The following is a 20581-nucleotide window of genomic DNA, read 5'->3' on the forward strand; positions in this document are numbered from 1 at the left end:
TAAGCTAACCAACCGAGATTTTTTTTTCATGTTTATCTTTATATATGATCAATAATTATTACTTCAATTAAATTAAAGATAATGTAATTAATTTACTCAGTTATTTATTGTAATTCAAATAAATTTAATATTTTATAAGAAACCTAAAATTTTAAATGCAATATGTATTGTGTAAACTATCCATATAATATTGATTATTTTTATTAAATTAATATATATATTGATTATTACGCAAAGAATAATTGAACCTTATCTTCTCCGTCCCTTTCCAACAACAACAATAATCATGGAATAAACAAAATCAAAATTCATGAAAAAGAAAACAAAATCAGGTGGTGGGTGTAGGATTGAAGAGTTAACCAAAAGGAGTGCTAATCCACCGTGTCATTTCGCCGGTTTTGATCTTCATCCCCTGGTTTTTTAGGTCACTGTGTAATTCCTTGCATTCTTTTTCCCTTTAAGCATTCTCTCCTTTTCATCATTTCTGGATCTTCTCTCGATTCTCTAACAATTAGCCAGCTCATCTTCCCTCTGTTCTTTGACATTATTTTTAATCTTCACACCATTTTATCTCTTATTATCAGTTTCCCCGTTCTGTCACTTTCATTACACTTTTGATTCTTACAGTATAATCTTATTCTTCTGTCTGTTTCATTTTTTCCCCATCAATTAACTTAATGGATCTGGTTTTGCTTTTCAAATTCGTGGACTTTTTTTGTGATTAGATCTAATTGTACGATTCTTTGATGACAGTTTATTCGTTTGTGTACTCGAATTTATTGGTTTCTTTTAAATTTCTTGAATTTAATTTCATTTTGTCTTCAAAATAGTCATATACTTTGTACATTAACTTCTGGGTTTCTTTGAAATTAATTCAGTTCGATCCTTTTTGGTGTTTTGAGTTTCTGGGTGTCACAAAAAAATGGTGACAGTTAATTTAGGAATGCTTCATTATGTTCTTGACCATATTTATGGAGCATTTATGCACAGAACAAAAATTAGCCCACCATTTTTCTCTGGAGGATGGGGTGGTTCAAAGCTTGAGCTCTTAGAAAGATTGGTGAAGCAGCTATTCCCTGAAGCGGAAGGCCAGAATTGGCCGCCGAGTTTGATACAGCCCATTTGGAGAACAGTTTGGGAGACTAAAAGTGCTTGTTTAAGGGAAGGGATATTTAGAACCCCTTGTGATGAGCAGCTCCTTAGTGCATTGCCTCCTGAGAGTCACACTGCAAGAGTTGCTTTTCTTGTACCAAAATTTGTCCCTCCTCAAAAGATGGCCTGTGTGGTTCATCTTGCAGGTAATCTGGTCTATGTTTTGCTTTTACTTGAATTTGAAATTATAGGAAACATTTTCTCAGCTTATTCTCCCTTTACTATTTATGTAATAGATTCAAATTTTTGGTTGTTTTAATTATTTTAATTTTTTTTTAGAGAAATTTGGATAGGATATCTGGTTTAGGTGGTTTGAATTGATTGGGAACATTGTAAATTTGTTTCTTGCCCAAACGGGTTCTTTCAATGTGGTTTGTGGATTGTTCTATAACTTTGTTGATGGGCATTTTTTATGTGTTATACAGTAAAACGCTTGCTAACTTGCTTCACTTTGGGTCAAAGTTTGAATGCTACCATTGGTTAAATTGGTGTTGAAAATCTGTAGGAATTTGAATACGGTGTTTTTACTTCAACGTTTTGTTTGGAATAAAGGAATATCAAATGACTTTCATGAAAAAAAAATTCATCTATTAATGAAATTTGTCTTTGGTATGTTATCTGTTAAACGTAGAATTCATTTTAAATTTCTAGCCTTACTAGCAATCCTGTTTGTTTGGATTCATTTGCAATTCTATCAAATTTGGTTGAATTTTTGTGAATCACAATGACAAATGTAGGTTTGTAATTGAACTCCTTAAAGTTCTGTGGATTCATTGCCAAACAAGTTCTAAATACTTCTCCAGATGTTCGTTTGCTGCAAGGGACTTTCACTTGCATAAGACAAATCGTATATCCTTTCGTCAACCTGGTTTATTACTGCGTGATTTTGGACTTCTGAATTTGCATGCAAATGATGCAAGATGCTGCTTTAATATGCTTTCCCATCTGGCTCAAATCTAATAGCAAGGAATGCTTTATGGCTCTGATTGCATATTGCTGGAGTTCTTTCCCTTTTCTTAGCAGAATTAAGCATAATTAAGACTCATTTTAGTCAAAGGACTCAAAACTATGTCATCTCTGCAAAATTTTATGCTTATTTTGGACTTTGAAGTAAGTGCTAGTGCCAGCCTAGCATGAGTTGTGACTTTAACTGTTATCTAGCTGGTAGAGGTTATATATTTCAGCTTTACTTTTCAGGCACTGGGGACCATACATACGAACGGAGGTTGCGTCTTGGCGGACCATTGTTGAAGGAAAACATCGCAACCATGGTGCTGGAGAGGTTAGAGTCAAGCTTGCGTCATGGATATTTTTAGAAGAAAGTTCTCTCTTTTGCTTTTTCACGTGAGCAATCAGCATTTTGATTCAACTTAAATGTGCAATTGCAGCCCTTTCTATGGACATAGACGCCCTATGCTGCAGCATGGTGCAAAACTCTTGTGTGTGAGTGACTTGCTTTTATTAGGTAGAGCAACCATTGAGGAGGCACGGAGTCTGTTATATTGGCTAGAGTCTGAGGCAGGGTTTGGCAAGATGGGCGTTTGTGGACTTAGCATGGGTAAAAACAATTGTATTTCACGATGCTCAAAGTTGTAATTATCTTTCCTGCGTCTGCCATTGGTCATTTAAACAATTGAATTGATTTAGTTGCTTAAACAGTAATATTGTTTAAGAGCACCAATGGATAATAAGCGGTGTTCTTGATATCTCATCTTTTGTTTAGGTCCATGTCTATTTTAAAATTTGATCTTATTGAATTTAGGGGGAGTACATGCTGCAATGGTTGGATCACTGCACCCCACACCTGTTGCAACTTTTCCTTTTCTCTCCCCACATTCTGCTGTTGTGGCATTCTGTGAAGGGATATTAAGGTATGGTACTGCATGGGAGGCACTGAGGGAGGATCTAGCAGTGCAAAAGACTGCAATAACTCTCGAGGAAGTGCAAGAGCGGATGCGAAATGTATTGTCTCTCACAGATGTCACGCGCTTTCCAATTCCCAAAAATCCCAATGCTGTAATATTTGTTGCTGCAACTGTAAGTAAAATATCTTACTACTACCGTACGATGTTTTTTAAAAAAAGACTGATGAAATTATTCAATTAGCTTTTTACTGTTTTATCATTTATGATGAGCCGGCTAATTGATGCTATCGCATAGGCATTATGCATAGAATCGGTTTATTCTTTGTATAATCTTCTGTTCATCAACTTATTATTTAAATATCCAACCGAACTACAATTTTTGTCTCTTAGGACGATGGTTACATACCAAAGCATTCTGTTATGGAGCTTCAAAAGGCTTGGCCGGGTTCGGAGGTGAGATGGGTTACCGGAGGGCATGTTTCATCCTTCCTTCTGCACAATGGTGAGTTTCGCAAGGCAATTGTTGATGGGCTTAGCAGATTAGAGTGGAAAGAGTCTCAACCATAATAGATATTACTAATGAAGAAGACTACAATATTATTTTCTTTTGTAATCTTCTTCACCAATAATTCCTGATGAACTTTGTAAAATGTACAACAACTCATACCTAACACCCTTCAAAGGGATAAAAAGGTATTCTGTAATCTTCAAAGGAACTTCACTTTTATTTATTTATTTTTGAACAGCAACTGATTTTAGGTAATCCAAGCAATGTTAATCATGGGTTATTCTTTTATTTTTTTGAACTTTATTTATAATCACTAATCCCATTGTTTTCAAAAGCATTCTTCAGCGATTTGTCCAAGCTGTTTTTGCTACTTTCTTGTTTCGTGTCTTTTTTTTTTTTTTTTTAATTTTGGATTTAATTTAATCTTGATAGTAATTGCTTAACTAAAATTCTCGGTTTTGAGCATTAGATATAAAAATCATCACACTCTCTATGGATTCTGCAGTATTCAAGCTGGATATACCGGTTATAGATGATCGAACTGTATCTTTTATGTATCATCCATCGAGGAACTAAGTAATAATTATTCCTTTTAAATCTTTGAATTATTTTATTATTATTCAATACAGATTCCTATCCCAACAAAATAATTTACCAACACTTTTGGATTATTATTATTTTTGATTAAGTGAATACCAAAGTGTACGGAGAAGTAATACCGACACGAACGTGGTAACATGACTGGTGGCATCATATTAGGGTCAATATCAATAAATAACAAAGTTGACACAGCGTATATCATTTATGGCATTGGCAATAAATATCATTTTTTGGAGCCAAATGAAATCGTTTAACTTTTAGAGACTAAATATCATTTTTCTTCATGTTTTGAACTATTTAAATGCAATTTTTTCATAATATGTTTTTCTAAATTTTTTAGAAACCACGGTCTCGTAGATCCCATCATACTCCGCTTTCTTTCTATCCAAAATATCATATTTTGACTATTGATGCGATACAAAATTGATCTCGTGTGTAAGAATGAGTATTATCTTATCTCTAAATCATAGTCAAAACTAATTATGAGATTACTAACTTATAGTTTCATTAAATTTTTGATCTCTATTTTTAAAAAAAAATCAAAATATTAACGTAATTATAATTTAGAAATTGCATAATTAGTTTTAGATTTTTTTTTTCCCTCCAATATATAAGTGGTACCAGCATTTGCTTTTTGAACCGCATGCTGTCATGCCTTGGAGAAACTAAAACAAACCATGGAAACAAAAGATGGTTGGCAAAGATCCTCCAGGGACATGTCTACATTCCAATAGAAACGTTATAATTATGGGACAAATAGTAGCAGTTTCTTCAATGTTTCAAAGGCCACATTTATATCATTCTATATACCTTTTTTATTTTTCCTGTCTTTTACTTATTTTAAAAAGAAAAAAAAAAAGAAAGAAATGGTGATTTTAATGTCAGTAGCAAATAGGAAACCACTTCCACGTTTATTCAGAGATCAAGAGCACACCTTTAAAGACAGGGATATATATACATAAGAGCTCAAAGGCCGGCATATGCTTTCATAGTATGGGACAGAGAAGTACTATGACCCTCAGGGGAAGCCAAGAAATAAAGCAGACCAATGTGATCGAACGGTTTATACATTAATGGATGGTCATCATCAACAAATTCTTGAGGCACATGTGTTATTCCTTTTATGTATGAGAATAGGCCAACCGTTCGTCTTTTCTCTCTACTTTCCATTCTCACCCTGTGCTCACATGCATCAATTCTGTCATTGCTCCATCCCTATCATCAAAGTCAAATCATTTAATTACTTCAATGCTCCATAAATATATATATATTGTCAATCAAGTGTAGTTTAATTGATGTGAGAAGTAAAAAGTCTCAAATTCTTGTAGAAGATACGGAATGTAAAGTTTTGAGTTCGAGCGATCTCCATCATAAAAGTTATCACTAGTTTAGATCAACGTTGTTTAAAAAAAGAAAATTACTTATTATGTAGCCTACAATTATTTCGATCCGAAATAATAATAAAATATGTTAGAGTAGCAGTCACATACCATGATTCCTTCGCCTGCTATGACTATAAAATTTGAAGGAGCTAAGTCAACATTAATCCACTGTCCATTTTTTGGTTTGATTTCCAAACCATTGATATCATTCTGATGAAGAATGGTAAGGAAACTTTTGTCCTTATGAGGGACCATAAACATGTTTGTTTCATTTTCTTCAGGATTATAGTTTATGAATCGCAAAGAGTAAGTGGTAGATTCCATATGGGGCTCGTAGTACTTCTCTATGCCATAGCCATTCAATATCATCTTCATCACCATCTGATATAGCTCTTCCACTGCCTTTGAGTATGAATGAACATTTTGGCTATCAAGTAATTAATACAAAAACAAATAAAAATACATTGATTAGTGATAATAATTAAAATAGATTAGTCATAAATGTTTGCTTAATGGTAAAAAAAGATCGCATGCACCAGAAATTATCATTGCCGTTAGGCCACATGGTTTTTGTGAAATCTTGAGTGTCTTCCAGAGTTTCTGCACGAGTGATTCCCATGGATTCAAAGAAAGGTCGGTCGGGTACATATTCGATATACCCATTGAAAGGTATATCAGAAACATTTTTCCTTTTGGTTTCAGGAGGAAGGTCAAACAATTCTTCTAGTACATTAAACAAGTCTTCATGAAGTTGAAGAGGAACATTATCATAAACAGCTACGAAGCATCCATACTCCTCTAGTGCTTTCAACACATCCTTGCATTTGCTCACCCAACCACTTGTTCCTGCAGCCTCCAAGTTTGCCCTTGAGAAGTCTATCACAGGAAGCTTGGAGTTAGACAAAGAACCCATAGATAAAATTATATATATTATGATGAAGGATATATAGAACAAAATAGAGAGAAAAATCCCCAAATTTTGTGATTATTAAAGCTCCTTGTAGTCTTATTATATATAGAGCAAACCCTAAATTGAATATGAAATAATTAAGAAGGCAACAGCCTGGACCAAACAAAAATGAACTTCATATTGAAGAAAGGATAATAAATATTAAACAGCAAGTTGCATAAAACTTTTTAATGGAAAATGCTACTAAAATTTTTTTCTTTCATGTTCTTTTAGTTTTTTTTTATTATTTTGTATTGTTATTTGTAAATCAATTTTGAAAAAAAGTTTATGCGTAATATGGAATATAGTAATGCATAATAAAAGTTTATACACGATTATTCATTAATTTGTATAATATTTTTAAAATTCTGTGGAGATATTTTTATGATGACAAAAAATATTGATTAAAGACTTACATTTAGGTAAAAATCAAAATTTTACTATATTTAAAAAAAAATTTTCCATATTTACCATAAAATTGGTTATATGGTAAAAAAGTCATATGATATTAAAATTCATTTGAAAAACTCATCGATATGCATAGTTAGTTGGTTCATTAGATCTATCATGTGCAAACAACTCATCAGCATCAACAATATGAATAATTAATTAGGAGACAAATTAGTTGAAAATTATTGATTATGACAACATGCATTTAATATGTTTCCCTCTAAAGTTAAGTTTCTTTTCCACCCATTCTATCCCTTTAAAAATGATATAGGATTAGCTAACTAGTATGGTCTGAACGGTTTTAAATTCGAGATTTCTCAATTATAAAAGTTGTCATCAATTTGGTGAATAAAACAATAAAAAGAATATACAATTAATTAAAAATATATCTATTCATCGCATTATTATTTAGGAGTTCGAGTTTATGATTTTCCTCCTCTTGGTTTTGTTATTTGGATTGATCATAATGTGATGTTGTTGGCGTCGCTTATTAACCTCTCTTTTGTAGGAAAAAGAAAAACAGCTTGAACTGGTCAAAATTTGAAGGCCTTATTCTAATCTTTGAGCTCGACCTTATTTTCAGTCCTTGGCTCTGTTCGGTAAGAGCGTTTGGAGTAGTATTTAGTGTTTTAATTGAATTAATACACTGTTTTAATTAACTGTTTTGTTCGGTAACGTTACATTTATCTTAACGTTTAGAGTTTGAGGTAGTGTTTTATGAAATATTATCCTCATGAACATTTAGCGTTTTATAAATTTTTTATCAAGCATATGTCCATCACTTGTTTTTATCTTGTTGTCTATGACCTTATTCTTTTTTGTCTTTTTATATTAAACAGCTAATCAAACACTTATTTTTAGCAAACACTTTTATTTTAAACCGCTATATAAATAACTAATCACTAACGGCTAACATCCATTGGCTAATCGCTAGTAAAACAGCCGACAGCTACTATAAATATCTATTAGAACAGCTGAAATTGGGCCTTTGGCTTTGACTTCTCGTGGAGATGTTCTTTTAGCCTTCATTCTCATATATTACACCACACAGAACTTCACCAAATGCTGCTCAATTATGGCAAAGTCTACCCTACTTCTAATGTACATGACCATTATCAATGTCACTTTTAAATAAGATCACATTGTCGTAAATAAAGAGTAATTAATTAGTTATTTAGTCCCTAATTTTTGATTGAAATTATTATCGCACCCCTACTATTTGTTAAAATTATTGACTCTTTCTGGAATTTAGTTCTATTAAACTTTTTTATCACTTAAGTTCAAAAAAATATATATATTATCACTTTGTTTAAAAAAGTATTATTTTTGCTCTTAAATACTCTATAATATTTAACTAAATGTTCTTTCATATTTAATAAAATATGGATATTTAGCTAGATTACATAGATACAGGCACATGATATGATAATTTTTTTTTAAAAGTAAGATACCAACACGCTTAGGGCATGTTACATTAAATAAGTATAATTTATTAATAATTCAACTAAATAAATAATCATTTATAATAAATCATAAATATAAAATAAAATATATATAATTTCTTATTTCAATATAGTTAGTTAAATTCTCAAAATTAACATCACCGTTGAAAATCATAGCATTCTAAATTATTTACAAATAAATTGACAATTTAAGGAATTTAAATATTTTTTTAAAAAATAAAATTAATCATCAAAAATATTCCACATTTTATTTTTTAAATGTGTCTCTGATAGGTGATATTTTTATAGTATTTTTAATGTAATTTTTATTAAGATTTTTAGTATTTTTAATTTATTTAAATTAGTTTTTATTTAATTTTATTATGTTTTTATTTAAAAGCTTTCTTGAAACACAACTCACTTGATCTTGAGAAAATTTGCAGGGTTTTGCAAGAAAAGGACAAAAATAAGGCAAAAACTAAATTAGCACGCCCTAGGGCGTGCCAATCAACACGCATGTGCTAAGAGTAAGGCAAAACAAGCAAACAGTCAGAGGCGCGCACGCCCCAACCCATACTGAGCCGCACGCCCGTGCTACAATTGCGCCCAGACTTCCAGAACCTGGCACGCCCCAGACCGTTCCAATCAGCACGCCCGTGCCAAAGATAAAGAGCTTAAATTTAGTCAAAAATTGCCAACAAATTCCTACCAATTTCAAGAGCTAATCTTGGACAACTTTCTTCACATACAAGTCAAGCCTTAATTTATGCACATGGAAGACATGATTGAGAGAAATTCAAGGCTTGATTGAGAACTTTATTCTATAAACAAGGTGGAATTTATTCCTTAAACAATGTAGAAGTTCTCTCCCAAGAAATCCATATAAAGAGAGGAAGGATGCATTGTAAAATCATCCCACACATTACACTATACTCCATACTCTTTCTCTCATTTTATAGCTTTGTATATAGTTTATTTTTAGAAGTTAAGTATTCAAGAGTTGTGCAAAGTTTCAAGGAAGCCATCCAAGCAATTTATCACTAGTTCTTATTTCTAAACTCTTAATCTTGTTTATTTCTTTCATTATCCTTATTGATTATGTAATATTTATCAAGTATTATTGGGTTTTATTTAAGTACTATGTGTAACTAAATTCTTATACTAGAGGTTTGATGTAGCTTAATCTCTTTTCCAATTTATGCAATTAGATTTATTTTTCCTTATTCAAGTTATGATTTATTAATGAACTTAATGCTTCTAGGCAGAATTTTCCCCTAGATTGATTTATTTCAATTATCACTATCGAAAGAAGGATCTTTGATATGAAAAGATTAATAAAACACATGAGAATAATAACTTGATGCGGAAGCTATATGGTTTGACTCATGGAGGATTTTTATGATTTATCAACCTTAAGTTGTAAATTCATAAACAACTACATAACTTAATGATTTAATTCATATTTGATTGCGCTATTGGAAGATAGATAATTAAATGGAATTAAAATAGCTAGCAATATATCAGAAGAGCTTGTTAGTGAATTCAGAGTTGTTTCCCCTACTTGAATAATTAAATTGATTAATGAACTAATGAAATAAATTGGATAGAATTAAGTGAAATCAAAACCCCTAGTAGTTTCAATTCCTTGATTTCTTTTAATTAATTTTTGTTTACTTGACTCTCGTTTATTTTACATTTGTAAACACAAATTCTCTCATTTATTGTTTAAATAATAATGGGTTAACATAATTTTGGTACTTGGTATACAATCCCTGTGGATACGATACTCTACTCATTCTATATTACTTGTAGCAATTTCGTACACTTGCGAAAATCACTGTCAGTCTCTAACATATCTTCAAAAGTGTTCTTAAAGTGTCCTCAAAAGTGTTCTTAAAGTGTTTGAAATTAATTTCTAAAATATGTAAGTGTCCGAAAGGTGTCGATATTTGACACAAGCATAACACATATACGTTGAACCTTTTAAGGTATCTGTGTATTTTAGATATTTAGTTTATTATGTTCGCCATTGACTTACTATCTGGTTCCTTAACAGTAAAATGATACTTTTTGAATAAAATGGCTAAATAGTTTAATGAAACTAAACTTTAGAGATGATTAATTTTACCAAACAGTAGATATGCAATAATAATTTCATCAAAATTTAGGGTTTAAGTAATTAATTAACCATTTACCCTTAACTTAAAATAAGATAATAAATAAAAGAGGGAAAGTATATTTCGAAATGGGAAAAAATAATATTGGATAAATATATAAAATTACCCATATACTTTTTGGAAAAACTTTTATGGTACCTTAAATTTTGAGTGATCTATTTTTTCCAATGTAGAGTTTTGAATTTTGATAATTATACATATCTTTACATTAACAGCAATAATTTTTATTTTTTATTTTTATATATAAAATATTGATTTAATGTATATTTAATATAACTTTTGGAAATAATTTTTAAATCTTTTTTAACTATTAAATAAATATTTAATCGACTCTATTTTATAAATTGAAGCATTTAATATATTAATTTTGTGAGTTTAAGTTTTTAATAAATCAAAATAAGATAAAATTTACATATTTTGCGGAAAAAAAAGATCGCAAAAATTATTGATTCCTCACTTATATCATAGCGTACAGGTAAAGTAACTCGATGAAAATGAGATCCTCAAAATCTTATAAACATTATTACTAAGGCTTGAGTTGGATCCAATCTGTTTGTTTCTTGCCAATAGAGATGACAATTTGCCCAATTTTTGCGGGTTATGATTATACCTTTTCGAATTTCCACGGTTTAAAAAAAAAAAAAGAAATAATATCAAATTATAGAAAAAGACTTGTAAGCCCTTGGGCGTAAAGAATTGCTACTAGATACAAGGGCGTTCAAAGGACCACCTTGCTTTTTCTTCGTAGGTTTGTCTGGCTAATGAGCTTCGAATATTGTATAATTTTCCAAAAAGGAAAAATTAAGGGTTCAGAGGTTTGTTTATAAATGACTAATCTAAATATAAAACATTAGATTTATTAATCTATGTGAAATTATTTATTAATTTGAATACAAACACCAACGACACAATACGAAAACACTTAATTCAAAGAAACTTTTTATAGAGATCAGTCTATGGTTCACTTAATATGCATAGACTCCGTTAATTAACAGCAACTATATTTGATTTCTAGCCTACTTGCAGCTTGGAAGAGGAGCACCACACAAGCACCGATTATGGAAATAATTTGTGTAATCGAAACTCTGCAATTTCCCACCAACTGGAATTTCCCCACACAGCCTATTATAACTCACATTCAACAACTGAAGATTAAGCTGTGTTAACTGAGCTGGAAGGCTACCATAGATCTTGTTATGGTTAATATCCAAGTTCGTCAAGCTACTTGGAAACACAACCTTCGACAAATCAAACTCCAAAACATTTCTTGACAAATCCACCATTATAGTACTTTTATTTAGCCCAAACAGCATTGAAGCATCGCCTTCCAGCTTGTTACGAGAAAAATCAATGATATCAAAATCCATTTTACCTAAAGATTCAGGGATTTTACCAGAAAGTTGGTTATGAGACAAGTAAAGAGAAGGTACTTTGCCGTTAAAGAAACCAAATGAATCTGGGATTGGACCTGTAAGCTTGTTTCTATCTAAATGAAGCGCATCAAGATTTGGTAATAAAGAAAGCGAGCTTGGTATTGTACCAGAAAGACTGTTAAAAGCAAGATCCAAGAACGTAAGATTCTTGAGATCGCCGAGAAAGTCAGGGACTGAACCGGTTAGGTTTAACCAACTAAGCCGGAGGAACTTGAGATTCTTGAGCTTGGAAATGGCGGGTTGTATAGGGCCTGTAACGTTTGTAAGTTTGCGAAATGTTAGGTCTTCAAGGTAAGGCAAGTAGCCAACTGAAGGTGGGATTTGGCCGGAAAGTTCGCCGGCGAATATGGTAAGGGAGATTATTCGATGCGTTTTGGAGTCGCATTCGACCTGGTACCAGCTGGTGCAGCAATCAGCGTCTGATTTCCATGAAGCAAGAAGATAAGGATTGCCGAAGTCTTGTTTGATTTGGAGGAGGACTTTCTTGTCATGGGGGTTGCAGAGTTCTGCAGAGAGGCAAAGGGAAAGGAGAGTTGAAATACTTAGGAGGGAAAGGAAAAGGGTATTCATGTTCTGAGATGCAAATTAAAGATGGTCTTGTTTATTTTGTAGGAGCGCCGAACGGAATTGTTCATGAATTTGGATAAGATGATGTAATATATGATGAAAGCAAAATTTGTACATATACAATGGAAATAAAAAAGTATAATCATCGTATCCGCATTCTGCGACAATTTTGTTAATTAACTTTTAAAGTTTTAATACGCTATTCTTTCTGGCATTATGTAACATATTATTTGAATTAGTTTTTAGAGGTTAAAATAGCGTTTTATAAAAAGTTAACTCATATTATTTGAATTAGACTGTAAAAGTTAAAAGATAATATTTTATAAAAAGTCAACTCATATATAACAACATTTATTTTTTAGCATTTTATAAAAAGTTACTAAAATAGTTAACAGCTAAAGACTACTCTATAAAAATAATAGCAAAGTACATCCTAATTTTCCTTTTTATGAAAATAATAGAATTGCATTACTCAAGACTATCAAGCCTCAAAACATCAATAATACAATTAAGAGCTGAAACTAAAAATTTCACCAGATCTGACAAAGAATGAATTGTCTTAGCTAAAATATGCGCCACACCATTTGCAGATCGACGAATAAAAGAAACATTAGTACTATTGTGATTAGAAATTTACTACTTTTTTTGTATACATTTAATTAATTATACATGAAATCAACGACATTTTTTATTAACGAGGCTAAATCTTAAAAATGAATTGTAATTTTATCAAACTATAAGAATGTGATAATAATTTCAATCAAAATTTAAGAATTAAATAATTAACCATCCTTAAATAATATAAGAATGTGATAATAATTTAACTGATTTTGGATCGGATTGAAATCCAATTTTGAACCCGACCCGATTAACCAACAGCGCATTTTAGGGCCTAAATTCGTGTAAATGTAAAGTGTTTGACGAGGCTAAAATCTCAAAGTCGAGCCCAATCTTGGGCCTAAATTCAAAGTTTAAACTATTTAATCACATATACTTTGTCCATCTTTTTGAGTTTAAACTATTTAATCGTATATACTTTGTCCATCCCAAAAAGATGATTCATTTTCTCTTTTTAATTTATTCTAAAATATAATCCACTTTCCTTTTTTCATTATAATTAATCTTGAAATTATCTATTATACCCTTATTAAATTTTATTTTATTTTTAATAATTCTTATTTATTATTTCAATATAATAATTGATCATGTATTATTTAAAATAGGCGTAATAAAAAAATTATATGAATAAAATTATTCTTTAACTATAATAATTATTATTTTTTTAATATGTGTAAAAATAAAAAGTGAAATATGATTTTTAGGACGGAGGGACATCACCGTTGACCAACACAATGAGTCACCAACAATTACCACAATTTGTCATTTTATGCATTTTTTTTTTCTCATATTTTAACATTACGTTTTTAAAAAATGAAATTTTTATAATTTTAAATATTTTTATAGCCTTATAGATTAAAACTTTAAATATCCTTTTAATTAATTATTTGCAACCAAAAACAAAAGTTAAGTTATATGGAAAATACTTTTCAAGTGCAAGTCATTTTCGGAAACAACTTAGGCTTTGTATAATCTAATGTAACTGTCCAAATTCTTCCCTTAACATAATTCTAAGAAATTGGACAACCCTTTTCCCTCGGTATGGATAAAAAGTGATCGCTCACTAGTCTGACTCTCTTCTTCGTTAAAGCTGAAGCAAAATATGGGGTAAAGCTACTTCTTCTTTTAAGGAACCAGACAGCATCAAAAGCATCATAAGATGATGATGATGATGATAAGTGCAATCATGCATACACAGCATAACATCTTAACATAATAATCATAAATGAAATCACATCTATAGAAATTAATCTAATATTTATGATCAAGCAATCATGATATTATAATTACAATGCTCAAATATTAATTAAGTTCTTCAAAAAGGCATCAGTAGCGGCATTTTTCTGCTACAATATTCTAATAGAAGGTTCAATCATCATCTTAAATCTTTGAAGTAATAGTGAAACGTGATCTTTAAACTACATTCATCGCTTCTGCAAACATAGAAGTCCATAATTATTCTCACATTATTGTAAAGCAGAAGATGCTCCTTCTGTAAAGGAGGAACATTTCTTGGTTCAAGATGATTATTTTCCTTGGTGTCTTTGCTATTACAGCTACCATCCAACACCAAGTACAAAGAATTTTGTACACTTCAATGATTCTATTGCCACTAAACTAGCTTTTGACCAGCATTTTAAGGGGCTGAGCTTTCTAAACAAGAACTAAACTAAATTTTACTTTATATGAACAAAAGTACGAAAAAAAATAAAATTAAAGCAGAAATAAAGATGGAGAATATTAGACAAAGCATCTTTATGAGTAAGGGCTCACTCTTAAGCTTTCTCTACTGCTTTTTCTATCTTCGAGGTTACCATTTCCTTAAGCGTAAATTGCTATAACACCCTTGAGTTAATCATAATCAGAAAATTGGTCCTTGCTTTTTTTAAATTAGTATCTTGATCTTTTAAATTTGTTAATGAACCAACAATTTAACCATTGTTTATAAAATGAATTTTTCTCCACACTTTAATACTTGACATTTTAGCTTATATAATATTTGAATTCTTAATTTTTTTTACTTTAGTCCTCGAATTTATATTATAAATCCCTTTTGTGTCCATCAAAATCATGCATTTCTTAATAGAAGTTGGCTTTGGTACTAAAAGTACTATTTTGAAAATAGTGGGGACTAAATTAATAACTATGAGAAATTTGAGGGGTGTTATCGTAACTTACCCTTTTTTTTTTTTTTTTTTGCTTCCTTTGCCTTCACATTTGACTGTGGTGCTGAAACCAAAAAGAAGACAACTGTTAGTCCGTTTGCATAATTGCTGTGCCACAAATATTAAAGTTGTCTAATATGTGAAGCTGAAAAGCAATTTAGGTACCTTAATTTACTTTATTATTTCATTTTGGCAATTAAATAAATAAAGCAAAGAATCTATGAAAGTGAAAAACACCCACCAAAGTCACCTTGTTTAAAAATCTTAAAAAAGGCTATCTTTGTCCTCTCAAGTTGGGGTATCAATACTCTTTTATACAAAAATGGCTAATTATGGACCATTTTAATTTGGATATATGCTTTTGAACAAAGCATACTCCTTATACTTCAGCTACAACAACTTACAGTAATGTAGCAAGTCAGTACCTTTTCATTTTCAATCAAAACTTTGATCATTCTTTCTCTTATTGTTTTCTTCTTCTTGTAAAATTAAGATTCCATCACTGTTCAAAATTTCAAATCAAACAAAAAGTTATTGTGAAGCTGGTAGTGGAGTTGGCAGATGCTCTTTTGAGACAGTGAAGATCATCTGAACTTGTATTTTAGAAGTTGTCTTCCAAACCAGAATTCGTACCGCAATTAAACATCAAATATTTCAAACGCTAGAGATTGCATGTTTACAATTGCTCAGCAATTCACATAAATGAATCCGTTAGATGCTAAAGAGGACTTCAAGCTGAAGGATACAAAGCCTCAGCTTGGAGAAAGATGGCCACATGGAGGATTACGCAGTGGAGGCGGTTGGATTAGCAGTGACAGAGCCACAAGCACATATGATCTTGTTGAGCAGATGTTTTATCTGTATGTTCGAGTAGAGAAGGCGAGAGATCTTCCTACAAACCCTGTAACTGGTAACTTGGATCCATATGTGGAAGTGAAAGTTGGGAATTATAGAGGAAGAACAAAGCATTTTGAGAAGAAAACGAATCCTGAATGGAAACAAGTCTTTGCATTTTCGAAAGACAAGATTCAGTCTTCAGTTCTTGAAGTGTTTGTTCGAGATAGAGAAATGGTGGGGAGAGATGATTATGTAGGGAAGGTAGTGTTTGATATGCATGAAGTGCCTACTAGAGTACCACCTGATAGTCCTTTGGCACCTCAATGGTATAGACTAGAGGATCGACATGGGGATAGTAAAGTCAAAGGTGAAGTAATGCTTGCAGTTTGGATGGGAACACAAGCTGATGAAGCATTTCCTGAGGCATGGAACTCAGATGCTGCGTCAGTACAAGGGGAAGGCGTTTACAGTGTTCGATCAAAAGTTTATGTATCGCCAAAACTCTGGTATCTAAGAGTTAATGTTATTGAAGCTCAGGATATGGAGCCACAAGATAAAACCCAATTGCCACAGGTTTTTGTCAAGGCTCAAGTTGGAAATCAGGTACTTAAAACTAAACTCTGCCCAATTCGCACCAACAATCCAACATGGAATGAAGATTTGATCTTTGCAGCAGCAGAGCCTTTTGAGGATCAGTTGTATCTTACTGTAGAAAACAAAATGAGTTCTGCAAAAGATGAAGTTATGGGGAGGTTAATTCTGCCTCTTCACATCTTTGAAAGGCGATTAGATCACCGGCCTGTTCATTCTAAATGGTTCAACCTTGAAAAATTTGGGTTTGGTGCCTTAGAGGGAGATAAAAGGCATGAGCTGAAATTTTCAAGCAGAATTCATTTAAGAGTTTGTCTTGAAGGTGCTTATCATGTGCTAGATGAATCGACAATGTACATAAGCGATCAGCGGCCAACAGCAAGACAGCTTTGGAAGAATCCTATTGGAATCCTTGAAGTGGGAATTCTAAGTGCACAAGGGCTTCTTCCAATGAAGAAAAATGATAGTAAAGGAACTACAGATTCTTATTGCGTAGCAAAGTACGGATTGAAGTGGGTTCGAACAAGAACAATCCTTGACAACTTCAATCCAAAGTGGAATGAGCAATATACATGGGAAGTTTATGATCCTTGCACAGTTATCACGATAGGAGTTTTTGACAACTGTCACTTAGGTGGAAATGGCAGTGGAGCTAAAGGTGACTCGAGAATTGGAAAAGTGAGAATTCGACTATCTACACTAGAAACAGATAGAATTTACACTCACTCTTACCCACTTCTTGTTCTACAACCATCTGGATTAAAAAAGATGGGAGAACTGCAGTTAGCAGTTCGGTTCACCTGCCTATCACTGGCCAACATGATTTACCTCTATGGTCATCCGTTACTACCAAAAATGCATTATCTGCATCCATTCACAGTTAACCAGCTTGACAGTTTAAGATATCAAGCAATGAATATTGTAGCTGTAAGGCTTGGACGAGCAGAGCCACCGTTGAGGAAAGAAGTTGTGGAGTACATGCTAGATGTGGATTCTCACATGTGGAGCATGAGAAGAAGCAAAGCTAACTTCTTTAGGATTGTGTCATTATTTTCTGGTGCAATTTCAATGAGCAAATGGCTTGGTGAAGTATGTCAATGGAAGAATCCAGTCACTACAGTTCTAGTTCATGTTCTATTTTTTATACTGATATGCTACCCAGAACTCATTCTCCCAACTATTTTCCTATATATGTTCTTGATTGGAATATGGAACTATCGGTTCAGGCCGAGACACCCTCCTCATATGGATACTAAACTATCATGTGCAGAAGTAGTTCATCCAGATGAACTAGATGAGGAATTCGACACTTTCCCTACATCAAAGCAACAAGATGTAGCGCGAATGAGGTATGATAGGCTTAGAAGTGTTGCAGGAAGGATTCAGACGGTAGTGGGTGATATGGCAACACAAGGGGAAAGATTTCAGGCTCTGCTAAGCTGGAGAGATCCAAGAGCAACAAGTCTTTTTGTGATTTTCTGTTTTATTGCAGCTGTTGTGCTTTATATAACACCTTTCAGGATAATTGTGTTGATTGCAGGCTTATTTTGGCTTAGGCATCCTAGATTTCGAAGCAAGTTACCATCAATTCCTAGCAATTTCTTCAGGAGATTGCCATCTCGAGCTGATAGCTTGCTTTGAGAAGTAGAAACCATAGAAAGCTCTCTCTTGCTTTGTTTTTCAATCTCAATAATATTGTTTCTTTTATTGTTTTCAATAAATCATTTACCAACCTTTAATCTGTTTCTTCCTATTATTTACCTCTAATAAAATTCTATCAAATAAGCAGTTGCGAAAGATATTGAAAGCACTTCATTCCTCTCCTTAATGGTACCAGAAACACTACAAGAATAGAATCATTTTCTGTACCATGAGACAACATATCCTGACTTCTGGTTACATTTTACAGGGATTTATTTTTTTTTTTCTTCTCTTTTGTTCTCAGAGTTTTAATACAATGCTATAAAAAGAGATACAGAATTGTCTGTCCTTAAATTTTTATGAAGTATCCCACCCTTCAAGCCCTTGTAAGGCAAATTTGGCAAGGGCCATCACATAAGACTTGGCATTGCTCCAACCACCACTACAGTTTTGAACCATGGCCCATAAATTCTTACTTGGTCATGATCATTGAAAAGTATGACAAATAAAATATGTTTAGACGAGCCTGTCATAACTGTTTACCAAAGAAAACTAAGATATAAACAAGAGTTAAAACTAACCTCTTTCTCAGCCTCCGGGCTCCCCATTCTTTTTCTTCCTTTCAGACATCAACTTTGGTGGAGGTTGCATTAACTTAAGATTGGTTCAGACTTCTTTTATTAGGGGCAACACCATTTATTACCTTAAAAAAGACGAACATGCTGGAAATGAAAGGGGACTAGAATAGACAATGGTCACTAATTCACTATACCCATCACTAAATTTCAAGCACAGTAGTTAAACTCCAATTTATATCGACAAACCACTTAATTTTCCAGTTTGTTTCAAGAATCGAAGAAAAGAAAAAAAAAAACTTACCAGTGACCAAAAGCAAACCAGAAGGAAGCTGCTTCAAGAAAACAACTCTCTTTCCCATAAACCCCGCCAACAAAATCAACACCGTTCCCTGCTGTTATGCTCTCCCTGTTACACGAACCAAAAAAAAATTCATTTCAATTTTCAAAAAAAAAAAAAAAATCATATCCCATGTAAAAACCTGAGCTTGGTGGGTTTGGGCTTGCGCTTGCGCTTCTTGACATGCGGCTTTTTCACTCCTTTGTCTTTTCAGGCTTTTCAGCTGCTGGTTTGGGACCACGGCGAGGACAAACGGCACCGTTTCGGCCTTGATGACCCAATGGACTTACTATTTATGTGTAAATGAGCCCAACTGTTTATAAATCTGTTGGATGTTGGAGTCCAAAAAACACTCGTTAAAATTAATTCCTTCATAATTTTAACGAAAAGAACTGAGTTCTCTTCATTGAGGTTAACTCGAATTTTGAAATGAGACTTTATGAGTCAATTTGATATTAAAGTTTGTGAATTAATTCGGAAGAGCTTAAATTGAAATTTTATCCTATTTTACAAATTCATTCTATCTCTTAACAAACCAAGTTCGTCAAATTTTGTAAATTTAATCTTGCAATTTGAATTGAGTTAAAACTCGAATTTATAACTAATGAACTTTAACTCAAACTCATTATACTTAAATTTAACTCCACTTATTTATATCTCTATTGCCAAATACCAAACCAGATGCTAATTCCCAGCTTCTTTGCTTTTCAAGCCATTTCTAGGTCGATCATAAGTCTTTTCCTAATTTTTTCAAGAATACTAGTTAGGATCTCAGCTTTTAAAATTACACAGTCTAATTCATGTATTATAATTATTACATTGCTAAATCCCTTTGTAAAAAATTCTTTTAATTTTCTATTGGTAAATATAAATATTAATAAAAATATAAAAGTCAAATAATGTACTTATATTTGAAAGAATAAAATTATATGCATGCCTATATCCACTTTCACTTGAAAGTGAAAATATCATAATTAAGATTTTGAAATACAAATCTTTTGGTGTTTGTACAACTGAGATTTTAATTATAACAATAGAACTATAAATTAGAATATCTAAAATTTTAAATAATAATAATAATAATAATAATAATAATAATAATAATAATAATAATAATAAGGCAACAAATGCAGCTAAACCTAGGCCAAATGGAAATTCAAGTTTGAACACTCGGCTTCTTACCCTTATTTCACACCAAAATAGGTTTTGTCTTCATTTCTTGATAAACACAAACACAAAACAGTCTTTGTCTTCTTCTTCTTCTTCTCCTCCCCCTCCTCCTCCTTACC

The 20581-nt window shown here is 32.1% G+C and overlaps 4 protein-coding genes and 1 long non-coding RNA gene across 7 annotated transcripts; 2 read left to right on the forward strand and 3 right to left on the reverse strand.

Annotated features, from left to right (window-relative positions):
* Positions 1-248: 248 nt before the first annotated feature.
* On the forward strand, positions 249-3798 carry LOC105646485 (alpha/beta hydrolase family protein). The gene is made up of 5 exons (XM_012232342.3): positions 249-1298; positions 2350-2434; positions 2541-2710; positions 2915-3189; positions 3408-3798. Exons 1-5 carry the CDS (start codon positions 923-925, stop codon positions 3582-3584), a joined length of 1083 nt encoding a protein of 360 aa, XP_012087732.1. The 5' UTR covers positions 249-922; the 3' UTR covers positions 3585-3798.
* A 1201-nt stretch (positions 3799-4999) lies between these two features.
* On the reverse strand, positions 5000-6432 carry LOC105646543 (putative 2-oxoglutarate-dependent dioxygenase AOP1). The gene is made up of 3 exons (XM_012232409.4): positions 6044-6432; positions 5616-5934; positions 5000-5340 (listed from the first exon to the last, which is right to left on the reverse strand). Exons 1-3 carry the CDS (start codon positions 6418-6420, stop codon positions 5092-5094), a joined length of 945 nt encoding a protein of 314 aa, XP_012087799.1. The 5' UTR covers positions 6421-6432; the 3' UTR covers positions 5000-5091.
* Positions 6433-11366: 4934 nt separating this feature from the next.
* PGIP1 (polygalacturonase inhibiting protein 1) lies at positions 11367-12574 on the reverse strand. The gene has a single exon (XM_012232343.4). It carries the CDS (start codon positions 12526-12528, stop codon positions 11542-11544), a length of 987 nt encoding a protein of 328 aa, XP_012087733.1. The 5' UTR covers positions 12529-12574; the 3' UTR covers positions 11367-11541.
* Positions 12575-14334: 1760 nt separating this feature from the next.
* LOC105646488 (uncharacterized) lies at positions 14335-19539 on the reverse strand. 3 transcript variants are annotated; one of them, XR_016319546.1, is made up of 4 exons: positions 19435-19539; positions 19257-19361; positions 18959-19080; positions 14335-15372 (listed from the first exon to the last, which is right to left on the reverse strand). It is a non-coding gene; the product is annotated as an uncharacterized LOC105646488 (long non-coding RNA). The 3 variants fall into 3 exon arrangements; XR_016319545.1 differs by lacking the exon at positions 19435-19539 and having other exon boundaries at positions 14335-14576; positions 15322-15372; positions 19257-19409; XR_016319544.1 differs by lacking the exon at positions 19435-19539 and having other exon boundaries at positions 19257-19408.
* FTIP1 (C2 calcium/lipid-binding plant phosphoribosyltransferase family protein) lies at positions 15805-18475 on the forward strand. The gene has a single exon (XM_012232344.4). It carries the CDS (start codon positions 16011-16013, stop codon positions 18375-18377), a length of 2367 nt encoding a protein of 788 aa, XP_012087734.1. The 5' UTR covers positions 15805-16010; the 3' UTR covers positions 18378-18475.
* Positions 19540-20581: the final 1042 nt, after the last annotated feature.

This window comes from Jatropha curcas, chromosome 2, assembly GCF_041381405.1.
Source record: "Jatropha curcas cultivar XTBG-Jc1 chromosome 2, XTBG_Jcur_1.0, whole genome shotgun sequence".
NCBI lineage: Eukaryota > Viridiplantae > Streptophyta > Magnoliopsida > Malpighiales > Euphorbiaceae > Jatropha > Jatropha curcas.

What these genes read in the sequence shown, in the direction of transcription:
- FTIP1 (XM_012232344.4), top strand. Translation starts at nt 16,011, where the DNA reads ATGAATCCGTTAGATGCTAAAGAGGACTTCAAGCTGAAGGATACAAAG.
- PGIP1 (XM_012232343.4), bottom strand. Translation starts at nt 12,528, where the DNA reads ATGAATACCCTTTTCCTTTCCCTCCTAAGTATTTCAACTCTCCTTTCC.
- LOC105646543 (XM_012232409.4), bottom strand. Translation starts at nt 6,420, where the DNA reads ATGGGTTCTTTGTCTAACTCCAAGCTTCCTGTGATAGACTTCTCAAGG. An exon ending in AACGGCAATGATAATTTCTG is followed by an intron (nt 5,935 to 6,043) that starts GTGCATGCGATC and finishes ATTACTTGATAG; the next exon opens with CCAAAATGTTCATTCATACT. An exon ending in TAGCAGGCGAAGGAATCATG is followed by an intron (nt 5,341 to 5,615) that starts GTATGTGACTGC and finishes CTTTGATGATAG; the next exon opens with GGATGGAGCAATGACAGAAT.
- LOC105646485 (XM_012232342.3), top strand. Translation starts at nt 923, where the DNA reads ATGGTGACAGTTAATTTAGGAATGCTTCATTATGTTCTTGACCATATT. An exon ending in CGTTTGTGGACTTAGCATGG is followed by an intron (nt 2,711 to 2,914) that starts GTAAAAACAATT and finishes TATTGAATTTAG; the next exon opens with GGGGAGTACATGCTGCAATG. An exon ending in TAATATTTGTTGCTGCAACT is followed by an intron (nt 3,190 to 3,407) that starts GTAAGTAAAATA and finishes TTTGTCTCTTAG; the next exon opens with GACGATGGTTACATACCAAA.